Source organism: Carettochelys insculpta, chromosome 3 (assembly GCF_033958435.1).
Source record: "Carettochelys insculpta isolate YL-2023 chromosome 3, ASM3395843v1, whole genome shotgun sequence".
Classification (NCBI taxonomy): Eukaryota; Metazoa; Chordata; order Testudines; family Carettochelyidae; genus Carettochelys; species Carettochelys insculpta.
In genome coordinates this window covers 164,380,745-164,402,382 of record NC_134139.1, presented here as the reverse complement: position 1 = coordinate 164,402,382, position 21,638 = coordinate 164,380,745, and the positions used below count along the sequence as shown (strand labels likewise).

The 21,638-nt window shown below is 45.4% G+C and overlaps 1 protein-coding gene and 1 pseudogene across 5 annotated transcripts in view; both read right to left on the bottom strand.

The window, feature by feature from the left end:
- CILK1 (ciliogenesis associated kinase 1) overlaps positions 1-21,638 on the bottom strand; it is a 38,537-nt gene that overhangs the window by 6,874 nt on the left and 10,025 nt on the right. For 3 of the 5 annotated variants that reach the window (XR_012645106.1, XM_074991169.1, XM_074991170.1), the window contains exons 4-12: positions 19,961-20,015; positions 18,558-18,679; positions 14,534-14,613; positions 9,902-10,034; positions 8,488-8,659; positions 7,736-7,903; positions 4,832-5,146; positions 3,101-3,291; positions 1,262-1,413 (exon numbers count right to left, since the gene is read on the bottom strand). Coding sequence is in view for 3 of the 5 variants with exons in the window: in XM_074991169.1 (XP_074847270.1) it covers positions 1,262-1,413; positions 3,101-3,291; positions 4,832-5,146; positions 7,736-7,903; positions 8,488-8,659; positions 9,902-10,034; positions 14,534-14,613; positions 18,558-18,679; positions 19,961-20,015 (1,388 nt within the window). In the remaining 2 variants the exon portion in view is untranslated. The remainder of the gene's footprint in view (positions 1-1,261; positions 1,414-3,100; positions 3,292-4,831; positions 5,147-7,735; positions 7,904-8,487; positions 8,660-9,901; positions 10,035-14,533; positions 14,614-18,557; positions 18,680-19,960; positions 20,016-21,638) is intronic. The other 2 variants (XR_012645107.1, XM_074991171.1) reach the window with 2 other exon arrangements.
- Positions 16,486-16,641, bottom strand: LOC142011720 (U2 spliceosomal RNA; annotated as a pseudogene).

Below are 21,638 nucleotides of genomic sequence, written 5' to 3'. Positions count from 1 at the left end.
TCACCCAGATTAACATGCCTCCTTTGAAGTTGGGGGCAAGTGTAGACAAGCCCTGAGAGTTCAAAATTGTAACTGCCACCTTACAATGACAAGTGCATTTGTATTTCAGGGAAGAAAAAAAATTAAAGACCCAGTCTGCCACTATCAAATTAGCACTTCAAAGCTGTTCAGTTTTTTAAAAAAAAAAAAAGAGCCACACACACAAATTCACCAATTCAGCTTAGATTTGGCAAACAGTTTCAACCACAAAACCAAATTTTTCTGAAAATGACTTATTTAGGACAAATACTGAAGTGACATTCCAGGTCAAACACACAATCGCACCAACTCAACATTCAAAACATTTCATTTGACCCAAAATTGCATTGTTGTTTTTCTACCAGAGGCTAAAAACCATGCTTAATTTGTGCCAGGGCTGAGCCCTGGCATATCTAATCTTGGCAGCTCATAGCCCCAGCACCTCTAGGCTTGCTGCATCAGTTATGAATGTAAACAAATTGAGCCCTAGCCCATCTCTATTACAAAGTACTGCCTAGCGTCTTGTGATACAAATCAACAAGAGACGACTCAGTCCTATAGTGCCATAAACAGGGACATCTCGCTCTCAGTGAAGGCTATGCCTCAAAAGAATCTTGCCCGTGTGTGCACATGCACACGCTTCGATTCTGCCCTGTTGCTGACGCCAGCACGCTGAGGATGAGCGGACATACAGACAGGTGACCCCCCTGCATAAATGGAGGGTTTGATTCCACACACTGGGCTGCTTTAATGCATAGCAGGATGGATGTTGTTTGTGCTCTGAACAGCAGAAACTTCATTGCCAACCTGCTCTCACCTAGCATTTGATGCTGCTGCTAGTATGTATTTGCCAGACACGTTGGGGATATACTCTTTCTTCCATGCAGCAGACCAGCCATGCTTGAGAATTTAAGGCCAAGCCTGGCCTATCAGCTGAGCACATTTCCTAGCACACAAAGAACTATTCTGTCTGCTCACACTGCAGGGGGAGAAGCTGCTGCCGACACAAGCATTGAGCACAGCAGCACGCAGTATTTACCTCACTTTCTGCAATGCTAGAACCTTCTCATTGTTGTGGGCATCTTTCCATAGTGAGGCTGCCTCATCTCACCCCATTGTTTTTCCTCAAAGCAATGGGCCTCATCTTTGGCTCAGAGAAAAGGCTAAAGTCTCCATTATCTCTTCCCACCACCAGAAAAAGGTCAAGAAAATAATTTTTTTTTTTTTTTTTTTTTTTACTAACCAGGTAAATACCTCGAATGTTTCAAGTAATGCTGCTTGGCTGCAGAAACTCGCAAGGTCGGGGTGTCCTGCCGCGGAAAGGACACATGGGAAGGCGCGCTGTTACCAGAACCTAGACCGTCTGAAGGCTTCAGATCCAAAATGCTTGCAAGTCTGTACAAGGGAAAATCACCACGCTTAGCCCCAAGCTTAACACTTCACCCCCACTGAACATTCCTTTCACCTCACCCCGCCCAAACTATCTGCCCCAAATACAGTAGACACCTGCGTAAGTCAAATTTTGGGCAACTCGGGAGCCAGCTCCCGTGGTTCTCGGCTCCCCTCCAATTGCTGCTGCCCTGGTCAGTTTCTCCGCTCCTGTTCAGGGGCAGCAGCTGAGAGCCTGAATCTCGGCTGCTGCCACTGACAGGAGCAGTGAAACCACTCCTGTCAGGGTGGGGAAGAGTCAGGTTGCTACCCGTGACAAGAGCAGTTTCACCGCCACTGACAGGAGCCGGGAAGAAGATAAAAGGAAGACATTGCATACCATCAGTGACGTGCCTAAGGGTGTGCTTATGTCGCACTGCAAACTGAGGTCAGCAGAATCAAAGGTCCCAAGCCTGCACTTGAGTGTTCCCGTTGCACTGTAAATGTGGGCTTACTCTTGTTGGCCCTGGAGTTCAGACATACTGACAAGTCTGTATTGCGCTACGCAGGCCTTTGATCTGTGGCTCGAGATGAAGCTGCACTGCAGAATGATAGGACTTGGACCCAAGTGCCAGTGGGTCACTGGTTAACCCTCCCCTACACTCCCAGCAGAGTCCTAGGATTCAGGCCCCAAAAACTTGTTTACCCACACCACACTGATGTATGTGCACACATACAGAAGAGGGCTTGAGCTCAAAAGCAAGTCGGAGCCCAGGCTCAGAGTGGACAAACCTTAGGTCATGTGCACACCACAGATCTGTAATTTGTATATCTATGTTGGTCATGGATGTAAAAGCCTAACCCCCACCCCCCAAATATAGACAGCTTAATGTCTGCCAGCGTAGGACAGAGGTCCTCAAACATTTTACCAAATGCTCCCTTATGCCTGTCCATGGCCCTCCTCGCTGGGCGTAAGCAGGCTGAGGCTGGGGCTGCATGGCTGGGGGCAGGGAGAAGGCCAAGAGCAGAGCTGTGGTTGGTTGGCACTGGGAAGTAGGTGGCATTTACTCCCCACTCCCTGCAGGGGATGGCTCAGGCTCCAGCTACACCTCTCCAAATATTTCTCATCACCCCTGTAGGGGGCATGACCCACAGTTTGGAGACCCCTGGTATAACAGCATCTTCATGTAAATGCTACCACAGCATCAGTGCAGCTGTGGCAATGCAGTGCTTGAAATGCAGACCTGCTTTTAGGAGCTTAAGGTTTTCCCCACTGACCCTGTCCCAGGGAAACTGGAAGCCTGATTCAGCACACAATACAGCAGACACGTGTTACACATGAAGATGTATCAAACATGAAGCAGTAAAGCTACATTGAGACTGAGTTTGAATTTTCCTGATCTGAAGAAGTGGGTCTGTCCCATGAAAGCTCATCACCTCAAATTATTTTGTTAGTCTTTAAAGTGCTACAGGACTGCTTTTTGGTTTTGAAAGGCTTCACAGGCTAAGCATGCTGCTAACAAAAAACTGAACGTAAGAGTGGGGCCCTACTGCAAGAAAACAGACTGTTCCAACTATAAGGGACAGCAGAAAGAATCAAAGCAAGAAACCACCAGAGGGGACAAACAATCCATTACCGGCACTATACACAGGCAGACAGAGCACAGGAAAAAGAGTGCCCAGGAGCAACAGGAGATGTAGGAAATCAGCTTACCTACAAAGAGCTTCCTCACTCTGTCGCCTCTTGTTCTTCAAATCAGTTCTAGTGAGGGACGAGCTAAAGTCAAAGTCTTCCAAGTCATCCCAATCTTCAGAACCTTTCGTTGTTCTTGTGACATGGCCCCACCTTCGCCTAGTCTTTGGTTTAAGTTCACCATTTGTGTTCTCTGTCCCAACTGGTACTTTCTGTTAATACAAAAAAGAAAACCAGCACATTTGTAATATCCAGTGATGGAATTATGAGGAGGGAAGATCAAAACACAGTTTTTCCATCACAAAGAGCTGTGATCTCACAGTAGCAGCAAAACCCTCTACTGCCCCTCTAATATATTGAGGGCTTGGTCTATAACCAGGACCCTACCAAATTCATGGTCCATTTTGGTCAACTTCATGGTCAGAGGATTTTAAAAATAGTAAGTTTCATGACTACAGCTATTTACATTTGAAATGTCAGTGTTGTAACTGTGAGGGTCCTGACCCAAAGAGGAGTTCTGGGGTTACCACAGTGTTATGGTGGTGGTGGGGGCGGGGGTTTGCAGTACCGCTAACCCTACCTCTGCGCTACTGCTGGTAATGTCTCTGCCTGCAGAGCTGAGTCTTCAATCAGCAACTGCCATCTTCTGACCACTCAGTTCAGAAGGCAGCAGCACAGAAATAAGGGTAACATGATACAGCATTGTCATACTTACTTCTGCCCTACCGTTAGCAGGGTGTTGCTGCCTTCAAAAGGTGGGCACATGGCCAAGCACCTCTGATAGCGGGAAGCACAAAAGTAAGGGCGGCAATACTGTGCCCTCCTCCTGCCCAAAAACAACCTTGCAACTTACCTGCAACTGCCTTTTGGGCCAGAACCCCCAATTTGAGAACTGCTAGTCTCCCCCATGAAATCTGTATTACCAGGTAAAAGCACACAGAAGACCAGATTTCACAGTCCATGACGTTTCTTCCAGGGCTGTAAATTTGATAGGAGCCTACCTATACCAGGTGTTCATACTGTCTTCTGCATCTTTTCCTGGCCTTGATAAGAGTCCTGCGCTGGCAGAAGAATGGAGTTCTGGAGTTCTCAAGTCTTTCATCTTCAATGTCCATATGTCTTTCACTATGCAGGCTATAGAAAGCGATCAGCTTGTGCTGAATTTTTAGCCCCAGACTCCACTTGTGGGTGCACACCTGCATGTATGTTCATATGCCTATACTTCCTGTGCCAGCACGCACTTTAAAACTTGCCTCAGCAAAACCTATTTGTTGTAACAGATTTTGCAGGTGGAAGTTCTGACATTTATGTCCTTGCAGCTATTCACAGAGCGAAGGTCACTATGCCCTGCATAAAATTTGGCTCAGTTTCAAATTCTAACGTGGGCCTGAGTCTCATTTGCACCAAGCCCACTTTAAGTTACGCTGACACTGTAAAATGGCTTGAAGTGAGCAAGCTCCAGTTACATCCCATTTAAGTCACTTTACAATGCCAAAAATCACTACAAAGTGGTCTTGTAGCAAGTGAGAATTGTGCCCACCTATATGCATTTACACCAAAAAAATTCCACCTACATCAGTGGAGCTGCTCCAATTTATACCCACTTGACTAAAGAGCCAACCTAGCCTTGGTCTGTTTCTCCCTCCTTCTGATTAAGATACAAAGGGCAGTGTTGGTATAAGGTACGAAAAAAAATGGAAAAAATGCACCCAATCATCAGCAGGTTTGTCAGTTATTCCAGACTCCCCTTACCTGCTGCAGGACTGGACTATGAAGTGCTGGCAGATGCACCTGAGCAGGCTTGTCCTCCCTCAAATGGGTCACATGGTCAGCCAACGAGGAGTCTGCTTTGTATGGGTACACAAGGTACTGGGACGACTGGCTTTGAAGGAATGGTCTAGATGCGAGACGGGCAGGAGGTTTCAGAGGGGGCTGCACAGGAGGGATGGGTTTAGCATGGTGCAATGCTGCTTTATCATGGAGTTCTTTTGACTGCTTGCCCAGCTCCTGGATGCAATGAGAGGTGCCCAGTGCCTGCCCAACCTGGAAGTAGGGATATCGAAGTGCCTAAAAACACAAAGGCATCAGCATTCAACAGGAGAAGCTAGAGACCCTGACTTACCCCTGGGTGGGAACCTACGGCCCACAGCTTGCCTTGAAGCTTGGCACTCATCCCTTCCCCCACAGCGGGATGAGACAGAGCACGTGCTCCACTTACAGCACCCACCCGCTGCACTGGGGAGGGAGCCCTGAGCCTCACAGGCCCAATCAAGGCGAGCCAGGGCTAGATCCAGCCCGCAGGCACTACCTGGTGGGGGGTGGAGGTGGGGGAGGGGGGAAGCGGCTCTGCATGAAGGGAAGAACTCCCTGCAGGCACTGCCACCTCCTTCCCCAACCACTAACTGGCCACGAATTGTGGAGGGGTGGGAGAAGTTGTGCCTGCTCCTACTCCCTCTCCCCAAACCCCACATCCTCACCCCTGGCCTGCGACTGTGCCCTACCTCCTGCCAGACCCCACACCTCCTCCCACCCAGACACTGCACACCCTGATTTCAGCCCCACCTTGGGGAGGGCTACAAAAATCTACTAGCCTGGGGCTCTCAGAAGAGCGAATTGGCCTTGGGATGGGGGGTGGGGAGGGAGCCCTGAGCAGTGTTCCCTGTAAGCTGAGCATTTGGGCAGCCACCCAGGAGAGAGACTCAAATGCTGCCCAGCAGATTAGCAGAGTGTCCAGTTGGCTGCATGCACTTCTATTGGTGATGCACATCTACACGTGCCTTGGTGCACTTAAAACATGTTCTGCCCATGGACGAAAAAACTAGAGGGAATGCTGGCTCTGAGCCTTGGCGCCTCCTTCTCAGGCCTGAAGCGTGAGAGGAACTGCTTCTCGGTTGGAGGCCACATCCATGAGGCTCCACCACCACTTCTCACTTTTGTGTAGCCCTGGATTTTTCTGTGGATCGGGGACCCCAACCCAGAAAGATTCCCCAGCGCTGCCTCACCCTCTTCCTTTCCGACGTGATCAAGATTGGGGTGACTGCTCAGAGGGGACCGGTGGGCCCTCCCCCCACAGGCCACATAACCACCCCCCAGCCCAGGAAAGGGCTAGGCCAACCCCCCCGCCACGCCTCTCCCCTGACCTCTCTCTCTTACACAACAGGGGCAACCTGGATGATTAGTGGGGCCAAGTGTCCAGCACCAGCAGCTGGAGTCCGGATGCCCCACTCACTGGCAGCGAGTGAAACAGAGGAATTGGAGCGAGAGGAGCTGGGACCACGTTGCTCTAAGTGAGTGCAGGCATGGTGCTGCCCCTCCCCTGAGCAAGGTGGACAAAAGGAATAGAGCAGGATGGGGCCACATTGCTGCATTTCGCTCCATGCTCTGAGAGCGAGAGCATGTATGTGTGGATGGACAGACCTCTGCTGAGGGGAACAGGTCACCCTGCTAGTCACTCCCAACTGCTGGCCAGCCTCTTTCTTCATCCACAGCATTTGTGGACACCTGGACCCTTGTGCCCTCCCCATGTGTCTCCCCTGTTATAAATTTATCAAGATATTACTCTGCACAACATATGCTGCTGCTTCAGGTTAGACTGAGATCTAGTGAAGGCTTAATCTCAAGGCAAATGTAGTTTAAAAAAAAAAGAGAGAGGGGTTCCATCCTACCCTTTTTGCTAAAGGGGCAATAGGCTACTGTTTACTTCGGAGGCCCTCGTCAGGGTCAGGCACTGCACCGAAAGTAAGAGAAACAATATCCTTCAGAACTGAAGGCTTTGAAGCATGAGGCTGTAAAAATCAACAAATACTTTTGACTGTGTCCAAGAAGATATTGTCAATCACACGGCCAATTTGTATTTGATTTTGGCAGGTATCAACATTGCTAGTTCTGGGAACATGTGCCATGGAGTTTGGACAGTCTTACTCTCCTTTGTAGGTAATTAAGTAGTCGCTGACAAGGATGCAACACAGTGTTCTTCTCCCTAACTTCTGCCAACTGGAACAGGCTTGTTAGGACTCTTCCCCACAGGATTCCCTACCACAGTACAATACTGTCTCATTTGTCTAGCAAGAGGGACCCTTCCTTGTCATGGCTACTACTAAATTGTCTCAAGACAGTTCAGCTTGTCCTTCACTTTAAGTTTCCCTCTCCCTCAATTTTACTTTGTAACCAATGTTTCCTCTAACGTTTTCCATCCAGGTGTGGATTTATTTATTTATTTTTAAGCACACCACAAGGCATACATGAACGTAGAAAGGGGGAAAAAAAACAAACCACACACCCCTTAGCAACAGGCGCTTCACGAATCAGCTGGACAGCATCTGAATTTCTCCTCAGTGATCACACAAGTACACAGCTTACAGGGAACACTAACTGTATTTAAGGTTACGTCTCCGCTTAACGGGAGACCAACCCAGGAGTGTTGATTCCTGTTTGGACTGATCATATACCCCCTTAAACTTTCTCTCTGCTAAGCTAAACAGATAGTGAGAGACTCAAGGCGCTCAGTCAGGCATGTTTTTTAAACCTGTATTTACTCCTAAGGGACTGATCTGCACCCTCTAAAATTTACAGCCACCAAGGTAATTAATGACAATCTGGGGCAAAGGCAGAGTGCAATGAATGCATAAAGACAAAGTAAAGAACAGGAAAACAAACCTGACTAGCTGTTGGTCGCTTTTTGGGGTCCCACTGGAGCATGTCTCGCATGAGCTGAACTGCCTCACTGCCAGCATTAGGAATTAGGGTCTTTAGGTTGTTAGGTACACACTGAGGCCAGCGAAAATTCATGGCACCTGCAAGTTGGTAGCCTTCAGGCCAGTCATTCTGAAAGAATCGGTATTCTGATTATTGTCAAACTCAACCATAAAATCCTCTGCTGTCTATCAATACCGTTAACTTTCAGCACCTCTCAATGATCTTACAAGTTCTTTACGTGCCTAATTAATTCAACTCAAAGCACTGTCATGACAATTTTTTTTTTTTAAAGCAACACCATCAAATTGGCTATATGGGATCATGCATCAAGCCCATGGCAAGAGTGGAAAGAGAAAAGACCATCAGCCCCTATTTGTTCTGGCCATGGAAGCAGCACAGACATGTACAACCAACTGTAAACAAGACTAATTACATGGAAAGGGCCCAAGGACACTGGAAATTTCAAATAACGTTATTTGATTAAACTCTTCTTTTCTGGACATGTCTTTTCTTTCTAAGATCACAGTTTTCTATGGTATAATTTTCCATCCATTAACTTTTTCATTTTCTCTGAAGTCATTTCACCTTTGAGATCAGAACTCTATTATGAGAGCAGCGAGTATGAGCAGGTTAAAGTGACCTGTCTTGTATCACAGGCACACTATCACTGACGCACAAAGCAACATTCGTTGAAGATGAAGTCACTTAGTTACCTTTTTCGGTGTCCCCAGTACTTGGCATATCTTGAATATCGTATCAATTTCACTGGCACCTGGGAAGAGAGGCCTTAATGTGTAGACCTCTGCCATAATACAGCCGACAGCCCAGATATCAATGGGAGAGCTATAGCTGGTGGACCTCAGAAGAACTTCAGGAGCCCTATACCTATTTTAAAAAAAAAGCCACACCACAACAGTTTAGAGTATTCACAAATCAAACAAGGTACTGGACAACACGATTACCTCAAGTGGAGAATTTCTCTCTCTGTGCCATGCTGGAAACAGAAAGTAACCTTTAAAAGGACCCCCAGCAGACCCCCACCCAACACACAAGACTTATCTCAGAGTCACGCTCTGAAGCCATGCAGTACTCCCAGAATGCAATTCATTCCGTCACATCCTTCCCTGTCTTAGGCACTGCACATCACAAAGCAATTTAATGGCTGAAGACCTGAATCTGTGAGAGGTGATGCACAGCACTCTTACTCCCACAAAGTCAACAAGCGCAGAGAGGGCCAAGCACATTGCAGTAGGAGGCCCCATGTGCAAAGAGCAGATTTATTCTCAGCAACTGAAGTTGTATGTCAGTTCTCCTCACTTTCATTGCTTTTACAAAAGTTGATTTTCAGTGAGGTTTTTTCTCTTAAAAAATAAAAAAATTTAGAGAGAGTGAGGACGTAACATGCTATGTTGAAGAGTTTTGGTCATTACAGACCAGGGTCTAACCCTGCTTATGGGGCATGGGGAAGGAGGCTGGGAGGGGAAGTGCTCCTGCCTATGGTTCTGTGCCTCAGATTGAAATAAATCTAAGAGTTCAGAGATGTGTTCAGCCAACTCTTCTTTGTTAGGAGTTTCCACCTCACCTCATGCAGACAGCTGAGGCACAGCTGACAATGAAGTATGGAAGCTTTTCATTAAAGATTTAAAAGATAAATGGGGGTCATCTATTAGGATTAGGTGGGCATACAGCAGGAACCTGAGTAAACTTGATTCTTTTGTCTTCCTTTTCCATGCTTGCTTTTACATTGAGTCTTCCCTCCCACTTCCCTCACTGCTACCCATGCTGTTTCTCAGCACCCAACTAGAGCAGCACTACTAGCGCTGGACTAGCCTTTCCATTAGTTCCACATGACTGGTGACCCTGGACCACTGTTGGTTATGGGGACTATTTTTCCTGTCCACAGCAGATTAAAGAAAATCTATTCACTTCAGTGATGCTACTGGTGTTTGGCTACATATCAGTTGTTTTACACTTTTTGAAGCCTTTCAATTACTCTAATTTAAAAATCTGATGCACTGTTTCTATGGCCCAACCATGACGTTAGTTTTCCCTTAAGTTAGTTTTGTCTTATCTAAAGGCATGAACATGCAATTTCCTAAAACAGACAAACATTTACATTGCATTTACCATCTTGTAGAAACATAGTCCGTGTAAGGAGGTCTCGATCGAATTTCTCGGGCTAAGCCAAAGTCAGCTATTTTCACAAGTTCTGGTCCCATGCAAAGGAGGTTTTCAGGTTTCAAGTCTCTATGAAAGAACCCTGCAATTCAAATCAAACGCTAGTGAGTACCACAGTTTTACATGCATGTGTAGCCTTTATTTTCCCCACCCCCATCTATGTTCCTTCACTTAAATTACCACTATTTGAGGTTCAACAGCAGGTCACAACAGTCAGAAACACACTTAAACTTACTAGTCTACATATTTTAGTTAGTCTAGGAGTAGAAGTTTATTAAAAAAAAATTAGATTTTTTCAAAGTGGCACAGCCACTTAATGGAAGATGCGACATTTTATAGTTTCCTATGCGTGTTTTAGGAAATTGCTTTAAGGTGTGAAAAGAGGAGCTGTATACTGCATTTGGTGGTCCTAGCTCTTACCATGTAGGAGTTGTAGAGCATTTTGTTTAATCTTAACTAGTGGAAATTTTAACCAATTTTAATTTTTGCCACACACTTTCTATTAAAATTAAAAACAGCATAAAGCTAACATTAAGGGAGCAATTTCCTAAAACAGACAAACAGTTACATTGCATTTACCATCTTGTAGAAATAGTCCGTGTAATGAGGTCTCGAGTGGATTTCTCAGGAAAATGGGATGTGCCTGGAATAGGACTGCTTCTCAAAAAACCAAACAGAAAAGAGACAGAACCACCAGGCACATGAAAGCAGGTGGCTGGGGGTGCCCCCTACCCAGGGCTTCTGAGCTGAGAGCACCCCACCCCACTGGTGCCCTTTAGGGAAGGCAGAGAAGGGGTTGAAGCTTCCCCCCGTCATTGTAAGGAAACATTGCTGGCTGTTCCCTTTCATCAGAAAGTGAGGGGAAGTGCACAGTTTGCTGCATTTCACATTCTGGCTAAGGAGCACAAAGGGCTGATGAACCTGGACCTGCCCCAGCTGGGATAAGGTAGGACGGAGGGGGTTTCACACTAAAAGATTGCTGTCTATTCCCCTTTTTCAGGGAGCAAGAGGAAAGCGTGCAATTTGCTGAATTCCTCGCTCTAGATGGGGGTGTGCAGGGGCTACTTCCCTCAGGAGGTTGTTCCATCATTCTACTGCTCTTACACAGAATTTTTTTCCCTGAAATTTTACCTAAATCTGCCACACTGGAGTACAAACCCATTACCTCTTGTCCTACCTACTGCAGCAAGAGAGAATTTCTCTCTCTCTAGGAATGCTAGGCTGTACTCTAGAAACTCCCTTGTGGACATGCACTGGCCTATGTTACATAGAAGTCTGAACAGACTATCACAGTGGTCCCTTCCAGCCTTGGAATCTACGAAAGTTTCTTAGCACCCTTACGTTTCACTTCTATAAACGTGTCCCTGTTAAGGACTTTTCTGCATTTTGCTGCATTCGCATTAGTGGATCTGACATAGCCCTTTTTGCAATAGGGAAAATATAAAATATTTTAAAACAAATATTTGTCCATGTCTCATTTTATATTAAAGTCCTCACTGGTATAGAAAAGAAAGTACAAGTATTCAGGAGGTTTTGTATGGGTATCCAAAATGTAACTCATCAGTTCTACAGTCAAAAAAAAGCAAACAGGATGTTAGGAATCATTAGAAGAGGGATAGAGAATAAGATGGAGAATACCTTATTGTCCTTATATAAAACCATGGTACGCCCACATCTTCAGTACTACATATCAATGTGGTCTCTTCATCACAAAAGAGACATATTGGCATTAGAAAAGTTCAGAAAATGGCAACTAAAGTGATTAGGGGTGTGGAATGGGTCCCAATATGAAGAGATTAGGACTTTTCACTCTAGGAAAGAGATGACTAAGCAGGGATATGATAGAGGTATATAAAATCATGAGTGATGTTGAGAAAGTGAACAAGGAAAGATTATTTACTTGTTCCCATAATATCAGAACTAGGACACCAAAAGCTACGTCTCCACTAGCCAAAAACTTTGAAATGGCCATGAAATGGCCATTTCAAAGTTTACTAATGAAGTGCTGAAATACATATTCAGCGCCTCATTAGCATGCAGGCGGCCGCAGCACTTGGAAATTGACATGGCTCGCTGCCACGCAGCTCATCCCGACGGGGCTCCTTTTCGAAAGGACCCTGGCTACTTTGAAGTCCCCTTATTCCCATCTGCTCATAGAAATAAGGGGACTTCAAAGTAGCCAGGGTCCTTTCGAAAAGGAGCCCCATCTGGATGAGCTGCGTCAATTTCGAAGTCCCACGGCTGCCCGCGTGCTAATGAGGTGCTGAATATGTATTTCAGCGCTTCATTAGTAAACTTCAAAATGGCCATTTCAAAGTTTTTGGCTAGTGTAGACACTGCCCAAATGAAATTAATCGGCAGCAGGTTTAACACAAACAAAAGGAAGTTCTACTTCACACAGTGCACAGTCAAAATGTGGAACACCTCACCAGAGGAGGCTGTAAAGGCTAGGACCATAACAGGGTTTAAAAAAGACCTAGATAAATTCATGAAGGTTAGGTCCACTAACAGCTATTAGCTGGGATGGGTAAGGAATGGTGTCCCTAGCCTCTGTCTGTCAGAAGCTGGAGATGGATGGCAGGAGAGAGATTACTTGATCATCATCTGTTTGGTCTACTCCCTCTGGGGCACCTGGCACTGGCCACTGTCAGCAGACAGGATGCTGTGCTGGATGGACCTTTGGTCTGACCCAGTATGGACATTATGTTCTTACATAAGTTAGTGTGTTATGCTGATCTTTTGCCCTCTGGACTGTAAATAATTTCTGCCAAGATGATTTGAGTCTCGGTCACAAGGAAGTGTTGGAAGATTTTGCCAAAGAGAAGGCAATATGGTCTTGTGGCTAATGGCATCAGACTCTCTCTCAGTATTCCCCAATTGTTAAACATACGAGTATTTGATCTCTCTATACTCTAGCACAGTAGAGTACTGATTTATTTTCCCCCCATTTCTCTGGTGTTTACCCAGATCTCTAAGCATCTTCCAAAGCTTAAAATCCAGAAACTGTAATACTTTAAACAGAAAATGTTAATCAATTCTAGTTATTAGTTTGACAATGAATACACTCAAGCCATTCCAGCCAACCAGAATACAAAAAACCTACCTAAATCCTCCTCCAGACCCTCCATTTAGAATCCCCATCCTATGCGTATGGCCTACATTTCTTGTTCTTAGGTGCAGTCATTTACATTCAGCCATACTAAGAAGCAGTGCTTGCTTAAACCCAGTTTACCAAGTGATCTAGATTGCTCTGAATTAGTGACCAGGCCTTTTCAATTGTTGGGTCATCTGTAAGTTATACCACTGATGATATTGTTTTCTTCCAGTCACCGATTTAAAAGTTAATCTGCATGGGTCCAAGAATTGATCCCTGCAGGGCCTCATGGGAAACAGTTCTATTTGTTGATGATTCCCCATTATAATTACACTTTGGGATCTACCAATTAGCCAGTTTTAAATCTATTTACTATGTGCCTTGTTACTTTTATACAATTCTAGTGGTTTTTTTAAAATCAGTCTTGTATGGCATCAAATTCTTTACAGAAGTGCAAGTATGTTACGTCAACACTATTTGTCAAACTTTACAATTTTGTCAAAAGAAAAAAATATCAAGTTGCTTGACAGGATCTATTTTGCATAAATCATTTTGTCCCATCAGGGTGAGGTCCTTTAAGTCCTCCATCCACAGAGCTCCACTGATGGCTTTCTAATGTGGAGGATTGGAATCCAGTGTGATATGTTCAACATACTTACAAAACAATACTGCAATGTTTTTGGGGGCGGGGGGGGGAACAGAATAAATTCTAAAAAATTGCTGATTCAAAAGTTGATTTACTTAAGTAGGTCTCATTAGCACTGGTTGGATAATATAAGGGCATTTTACAAAAAAGTGTAATGTATGGATACATTTCACACACGTACTACAGAATGTAACAGTCATGAGACATGCCAGCCTACTGGGTCTGGTTGACTGTCCCATATAGTGACACTTACATCACTTACAGAGAGAAAGAATAAGGCTCCTCTACAGCCCGAGCTGAGAGGTAGCCAATTGTTAGTTCAAACTATAGAAGCACATGCACTAAAGCTTCAGGAGGTCCCAGCTTCAAGTCCACTTGTAAGCACTTACATCAGGTTATAAGCTCTGGAGACAGAATCTCTTGTTTGTCCAGAGAATAGGAACAGTACAAATCTTATCACACTATTCCACCAATCTGCCTCAGTTCTCACTTGGAACAACTATCTGGAGAGGCAAAAGCATAATTTAGTCCTGATGCCCAATCTTTGGGGTCTTTTTTGGGATGGTCAACAAGGATGCCCGCTGGCGTCAGTCATGCTGGTAGTTTTGCGATGTGGAAACTTATTCATTAGAGGCTGAAAAAGCTGCCAGCTTCATTGAATATCACAGGCTAACAATCAGATAGGTCACTAGCAGCTTTGCTCAACCTGGAATCAGTGACTTTAAAGTGAACAGCTCATCTATTAGTCCCCATCACCCCCATTTAACAAAGGAATTATTTGTTTTAAAACTAAACACACAGAAACTATCTTCAAAATATTTAGAGCCAAAACACCACCTACCATGTTTATGGATAAATGCAAGCCCTTGCAAGATCTGATACATAATATTCCTAACAGTAGATTCAGGAAAAAGTTTGTTTCTGTGGGGTTAAAAAAAAGAAAATTACTCGCTGTGTCACTGCTGCAGTTTCTTAAGGCTCCTAGAGGAAAAGAAAGAGAGAGAACAGTTAAGAAATCAATTGTAAGCAGTGTCCTTTGCTCTTTGATAAGAGCATTGCCATCATTATGCTCATTGACATATCCTGTGGTATTTAAGCTACTTTTGATACCAAATGCTGCAAGAATAGAAGTTAATCATTCAATTCAACAACATGATACAAGACAAGACTTCAAACAAAACAAGAAGGCTTCAGACACATCCCACAACACTGCAGAGACAGCCTCTCTCAGTACCGGTTGAATCTCTCATCCAGCACCCACAGGACCTGACTGGTGCCGGACAACAGGAAGACAATATTTTCTAGCACATTACCAACACTTGCACTACTTACTGAGCTCTTAGAAGACATTAAGGGGTAAATTACAGCTAAACAACAGAACAGAGCCAGGACTGGTGGCTGTAAACAAACTTTATGGGACCACAGGAAACTTTGCCACACCCACTGTAAGTGGTCATCCAGCTGACTAAAATCATGTCAGATCATAGTTTCCCAGATGAGAGAGTTCCAGATTCGAGAGGTTCAACCTGTAGAATGTTTTTCACTGTACTTTTCCTGATGATCTCACTTCTGCCATTCATGAGATCAGACACATTATATTTACTCAATATTGGGCTCTCCTTTATTGTGTTTCCGACTTTTGCAAAGGTAGCCCTCTTCCCCAGTTGATATCAGAGCAGGAACAGTCTCCCTTGCAAGAGTACTCCAAGAGTATCTACCAGGGCAGCAGGTTTAGTGATAGCCCTTGCTATTGAGGAAAAGGCAACCAAGACTCATAGGCCATACAAACACCTGTAGCTCCCCACCCCCCGCAGCATTTCAGTAGACACCGCAAAGGCCTTAAAAGAGACCAGTGACAGGTTTCACTGAAAAGAGCCCAGAGACCTGGGCATTCTTGAACTCACTGTGCGTGAACCCTTCCTCAAACTCATTCGGCCCATCGCATATTTTAGGTGTGAGCTCACATCTAGAGTCAGACTTCCATTTTAAACTGTAGTGGAATGGAGTTGAGTTTTTTCCTCCCCTCTAATCTGTAAAAATTAGTTGTCACTTAGGTTTAAAGAAGTGATCAGAGTTTAACAGATTTAGGTTTAAAATTCATAATCTTTTGTGGAATTTTTACTGTGCAATATTTTCTGCGTTACATTGTTCCCAAATGGATGTGTGCTAATCAGTCTCATGCCTATTTGTTTCCACAAGTTTGAGTATGTCAAATCCACAGACATTTGCTAAAAACATTGTGAGATACAATAGAAGAATAATCTGTATTCATGGTGGGGCAATCCCCACCTCAGTCAGGAAGAGGATAACTTCTCTTGGGAGCACAATCAGCCACAACCCAGCACACCTGTAAGACCTGCCAACCTTGGAAAGGGGCAGTTCTATAAAAGGGAGGATCCAAGGCCAGTGTAATTGATGTAAATTGAATTAGACCACAGCACCCAGGCCACTTACCGACAAAACTACTGAAGAGACTCTGAATAAGTGGAGGGACCATCTTTGCTCTGCTACATTTAGAGCTCAGGGGGACCTATGGACACTGAGTGAAAGGGATTTGGGTTCCCAGCCTCAAGACCAGGGCTTTTCCCCCCCCCCCCCCAGTGAAACACAGCAGAACTGCATTCTGCCCCTTTTCCCCCCGGGGCTGCCATTTTTAAAAGGCATCTGGGCAGCTCTGAGCCATATGTGGCTCTTTAAGCAGCCACTTGTGGCTCCTGCTGCTCTGCCTCCAACTCTCTGCCAATGAAAGAGCAGGACTTAAACTGGTTTAACAACAACTGGCACCGGCCATTAAACAAATTAAATTAAGCCTTGCTCTTTCAGTGTGGCAGGTCAGGGAGCTCCTATTCCATCTCCCTGTTCCAAAAATCCATTTAATATATAGTCCTCAGAGGACTTATCAGATATTAAGCTGATAAGAACAGATAAAATGAGTTTTATTAAGGGGATGTTTTAAATACAGCAAGGAGCATGACAAATTAACATGCATAGGAATATATCATCTGAGAAACCAGAACGGGTTATGGAGCATTGTATACACTAAACAGTATCTTAGTACTTACACAAGGAACCCATCTAGTCTCAGATGGGCAAAACACAGTTACAAACGACAATATAAAATATCGGCCTATTGACCAATCCCTACCCTGAGAAGAAAAAGAGGGAATATTTTACAAGTAACAGACAATATAAAATATCGGCCTTTTGGCTAGTCTCTGAGAGGAAAACAGAAAAGTCTTTGTACATAAGACTCCCCGACCCATACTACACCTGATCTTAGCCAAAAGCGCTGCACGTAGAGGGGCCAGAGAGCTAGGGGGAGCCATGCAGCCACACGGAAGGGAACATGGCAGCTGCCAAGAGAGCAGGAGCATGTGGAGCTCCTTTAAAAAGGTAAGTGAATCCTGGGTTGTGGGGGGTTAAAGGCTGTGGTGGGTTGGGACCTCAGGAGACAGGAGAGTTAAGGCTGCAGAGGGTTGGGACTTTGGTGGGGGGCAGGGGAGGAGGAGAAGAGAGGAGGGTTAAAGCCTGGCCGTTGGCAGAGCAGAGGGTTAAGGCTGCAGGGAGTGTGGGGGATTAAAGTGTGGCTATGCAGGGGTTTCAAGGCTGCAGCGGGTTGGGGCCTCCGGGGCAGGGGGTTAAAGGCTGTGGTGAGAGCAGGGGATTAAAGCCTAGCCATGGGGGGTGGGGGGGTTAAAGGTTGGCAGGAGGCTGGGGTCAAACCCAGGTTGTGGGGCATGCGGGGGGGGGCATTAAAAGGCTGCAGCAAGTGGAGGCCATGAGGCGGAGCGTGTTAAAGGCTGCAGCAAATGGAGGCCACGAGGGGGCAGGGGGAAATGAGGGGAGTTAAAGCCTGGCCACGGGGAAGGGGAGGGGGTTAAGGCTGGCAGCAGGCTGGGGCCAAGGGGGGGCAGGGAGTTAAGGCTGCAGTGGGTTGGGACCTCCCTTGGGGGTTGTGTTGGGGAGGCAGGGAGGGTTAAAGCCTGGCGACAGGTTGGGGCACAGAGAGGAGCAGAATTCCAGCATGTTTTTCGTGGGGGCGGGGGGGGGGGGGGGGGGGGAGGAGGAGGAGGAGACGGAGACTGCCCAAGATTTGCCTTTTGCTCCCTGGAGAACAGCAGTGAGTGCCTGGACCCTTCTTGGGGGCAGGAAGATTGTTCTGTTTTTCTGTTTAGTATTTATGTCCTGAGAAGAACATGTGGTCTCTACAACACACAGCTGAAGGACCACACCTAAACCAGTTCTACAACAATGTCAGCATTCAGGAAAGCACATCAGAGAGGGGCACTATCAAAGTGTGTATTACAAATATTCATTTTCTAGAGGTGCAGAGTGTCATACAATAAAAGCCTGATGTCTGTATAAAGTTTCCTTCATTTAATGTAGTGCACCTGACCACACCTATGCACTCAAAGTGTTATTTTAGTGTGCAAATATCCGTTTCCATATGCATATGTGTAGTTTGTGTAGGTAAGCATAGTCCCTGTGTCTTCATTTTATGGAGACCTGACATAATCAGTTAACCTCTACTAAAGACTAGGGAGAGGTTTACACTCGTTCTGCTACTCTAATGAAGATCCCCAGTCTGGGAGAGCTGCACCAATAGTGAAACTACATGATGCCAAAATCTCTGATGTAGCTGGGCCCTTCTATAGAATAAAGGTCACAATTTGTATGTTAGATTACACACACACACACACACACACACACCCCCCCCCTTGCCCCCTTAGAGCTAAGATTGTATCTGGTGACTAAATAGAACTGCCTCCTTTAAAAGACAGGGATGTGAAAGAGTTAAGAAACATGAACTCATTACTTTTATAGTTAAGTTTCTATCAGGAATCTTTATGATGTAACTTACATACCTTTCTTTCATCAATTGGTAAAGATTTTCCTTCATGTATTCAAATACAAAATAAAGATGATCATTTTCCCTGATAACTTCTTTCAGTTTTACTATATTGGCATGGTTTAATTTCTTCAACGACTAGAAGCAGAAAACAAAACAATTATAAGATAGATAAGTCTGTTCTGGTCTGGCTATGGTCTGAAGAAGTGAGTCTGTCCCATGAAAGCTCACCTAATAAACTATTTTGTTAGTCTTTAAAGTGCTACTTGACTGCTTTTTTTTTTTTGTTTTGATAGTATCTAGACTAGCACAGCTCCCTCTCCGTTACAATAAGGAAGGATTCTCTTGCACACTGCTCAAAGCTTTGTTCCACAAGAAGTGTTGCTTGTTTTAAGTAGCAGGCAGCTACAGATTTAAAGACCAGATTTCCAGGGAAAGCCACTGACATATACCATTGCAAGTACTCAGAGTTGTGTATGCAGGCCAATCTATGCAAACGTACTAGCTTTTAATTGCGCTTAGCTTGTCCCACATAACGGGTTCACTGTTACACACCTGAGCAACTCGATCTTCTCCCAACACAACTTCTCACTGGAGGGCCTTCCACCCTACTCATGCACTTAGGCTGCTAGAAGCCAGATCAGACTTGTGAGTGAGCTCAGTCCTTAATTTATCTTTAGGTCTTTTTCCTCTAAAATGTCCCACCTTTTTCTATAGCCAGTAACAGCATCAGCATAGACAAATCCTCCCTTGTGCAGGGTTAAAAAAAGTGGTTACAGTGACCTATGCTTGTGCTCCCACTGATACTAGTGTTGCTGGAGCTGTATTAGTGGTAGCAACAGTGAGAAGCTAAGGAACAGCCAGTATTGACAGCCCTGTAATATGCACCCAAACTCTAGCTGGCACCTGCACCACACATGAAATTATTTGCTGTTTCTGGTCAAACTATTGAGGAACAGGACTACCTTGAGTGGAATGGAGCGTATGCACAGATGCTGTTGGTAATGAAGGGCATATATACTTAAGCTCTTTAAAATCCATACTGCAGTACTACTCCCAGCTCCCGTTTGAGTTCTTGCAGCCCAGTCCTGCCATGGGAACACCCAGAATTCAGATGGCTATCTTCTCTCTTGGGCAGCTGCTCCTGACTGCAGCTCTGTGGTAGGAACCTGCTCGTCACCAGCTACAATTTTTTTTTTAAAAAACAGGACTACAAAACATGTAATCATTATTAGGAAGAATGAGGAAATGGCAAAGCTACCACTTGTACTCCACAGCAGGGAATACTAATAAGGCTCTTCTCAGTAAGGGAGCTGAAGCAGGTTATGTTATCGAGAAACACTAGGGAGAACTGTTCTAGTGTGGAAGGCCTTGTAAACGGTGGGTTGAAAAGTAACTGTCCTTGGCATTAACAAGTACCTTAACCTCTCGAAGATTCATGCATTCTTCCCAGGAGTAGAACTTTCTCTTCATCCTGCAGGAACAGAGGGGAGAAAAAGTAGTAATATTGTCAGGGACATTACAGTCTGAGCTTCATAAGACACCGTATCTCACTTTCCCCTTCTATAAAAGCACTTTATACCTCTAAATGAAGTACACCAGAGGGAAGCTAGGTATTCTTCTACAGTGTGGTATTGTTCTGTATACTTTAAGCATTTAGAACACACCACAATTTAAGTTAAGTGACTTTGGTCCCCACGTGAAGCTAAAGGGACATAAGGCAGCCACGTCTGCTGTACTTCCAGTTGGCTGTTGTCGAGAGAGGCTGGGCAGTCCAGCCCTCTCTGTTGTGAGAGCAAGAGCGATCTGCTCCGTTGATCCGTTTGGTAATTTGGCTGCATTCTTGTAAGATATCTTCTGAAAAAGAAAAAACTTGTCGACAAATTGCTGTAATTAGGTTGACCTAGCTACTTCAGTAGGGTGTAAAGAAAAACACAGACTAACACAGGCTGCATCTACACTACAAGATAACTGATTTAAATTTGAATTTTATTGCCATTTTACCATGTGCTGTCATCACTGTAAAGACCATTAGCTCAATTTTGGGTGCACTACTCTCAAGGTTACAAAAAAACAGTCATCGCAGTTACCTGACAGGTATAGCATCAAGCTCGAATTCAGTTCAACTGAAGGCCAGCATGGAAGCAAGTTTATTAGCGTCCAGAGGTGTCACATATGTAACCCATAATGCCCCTGTCAGTGCTTCGCTCTGGCCACTGATCTCCAGTAACAGCAAGAGCATGAATTTCCAAGTGGAAGCACTGAGCCTTTAGCTGTTGACTCATGTCAGTCTGACAGCCTGAGAAATGGCTTTCCTTTCTTTCTATGCTGTTAGCGGTGTGTATCCATCTGCCCATTCAATAGCCCCTGCAGGGAGTTAGCAAGTGTACAGACAGAGCTGCGATTTTTTTTCTGCGCTGTCCAACACCAGCCCCGATCTGCCATACCATGTGTCAACAAGGCTGTGCTGGTGTGGGGGGGGGGGGGCACGCCTCAAGCTTGCATAACACACCAAGAAACATCTTCTCAGGGGTTTACATTTGTGTACAAACCCCCTTCCCTCCTCCACAGGTGTTGCGCAGTCTGGGTCTTTCCTGCGCTCAGCCACATCACATGGTAGCTCCCAACCCAATCCAACAAAAGGAAGCACCTGCCATCTGGTACTGACAATTCTGCCAGTCACACATTTAGGGCTCCAAGGGTGGGAAAGATATTCCGGGCTTTGCTGCCACTGTGGGGAAGCCTCCACCAGTGGTTAAGATTCTGGGGGCTTTGCTGCTGCCATGGAGAAGGACCACCTGAACTGGCCTCACAACCACTAAGCCCCTCCCCCTACTTCACCCATATCAGGCCTCGCTGCTGCCTCAACTTTTCCCCAGCAGCAGCGAGGCCTGATATGGGCGAAGGGACTTGCTGCTGCCAGGAAAGGATCTTCAACTGGTCCTACACTGAACCACCTCCTTGGCCTGTACCTGGGGCTTGCTACTGCTGCTGCCAGGGAAGCAACAGCTCAACTGGTCATCTTCTAACCCCCACCCAGCTCTTGGCCCATACCTGGGCTTGCTGCCGCTGGGGAAAGAAAAGAGAGTCTCTCCCA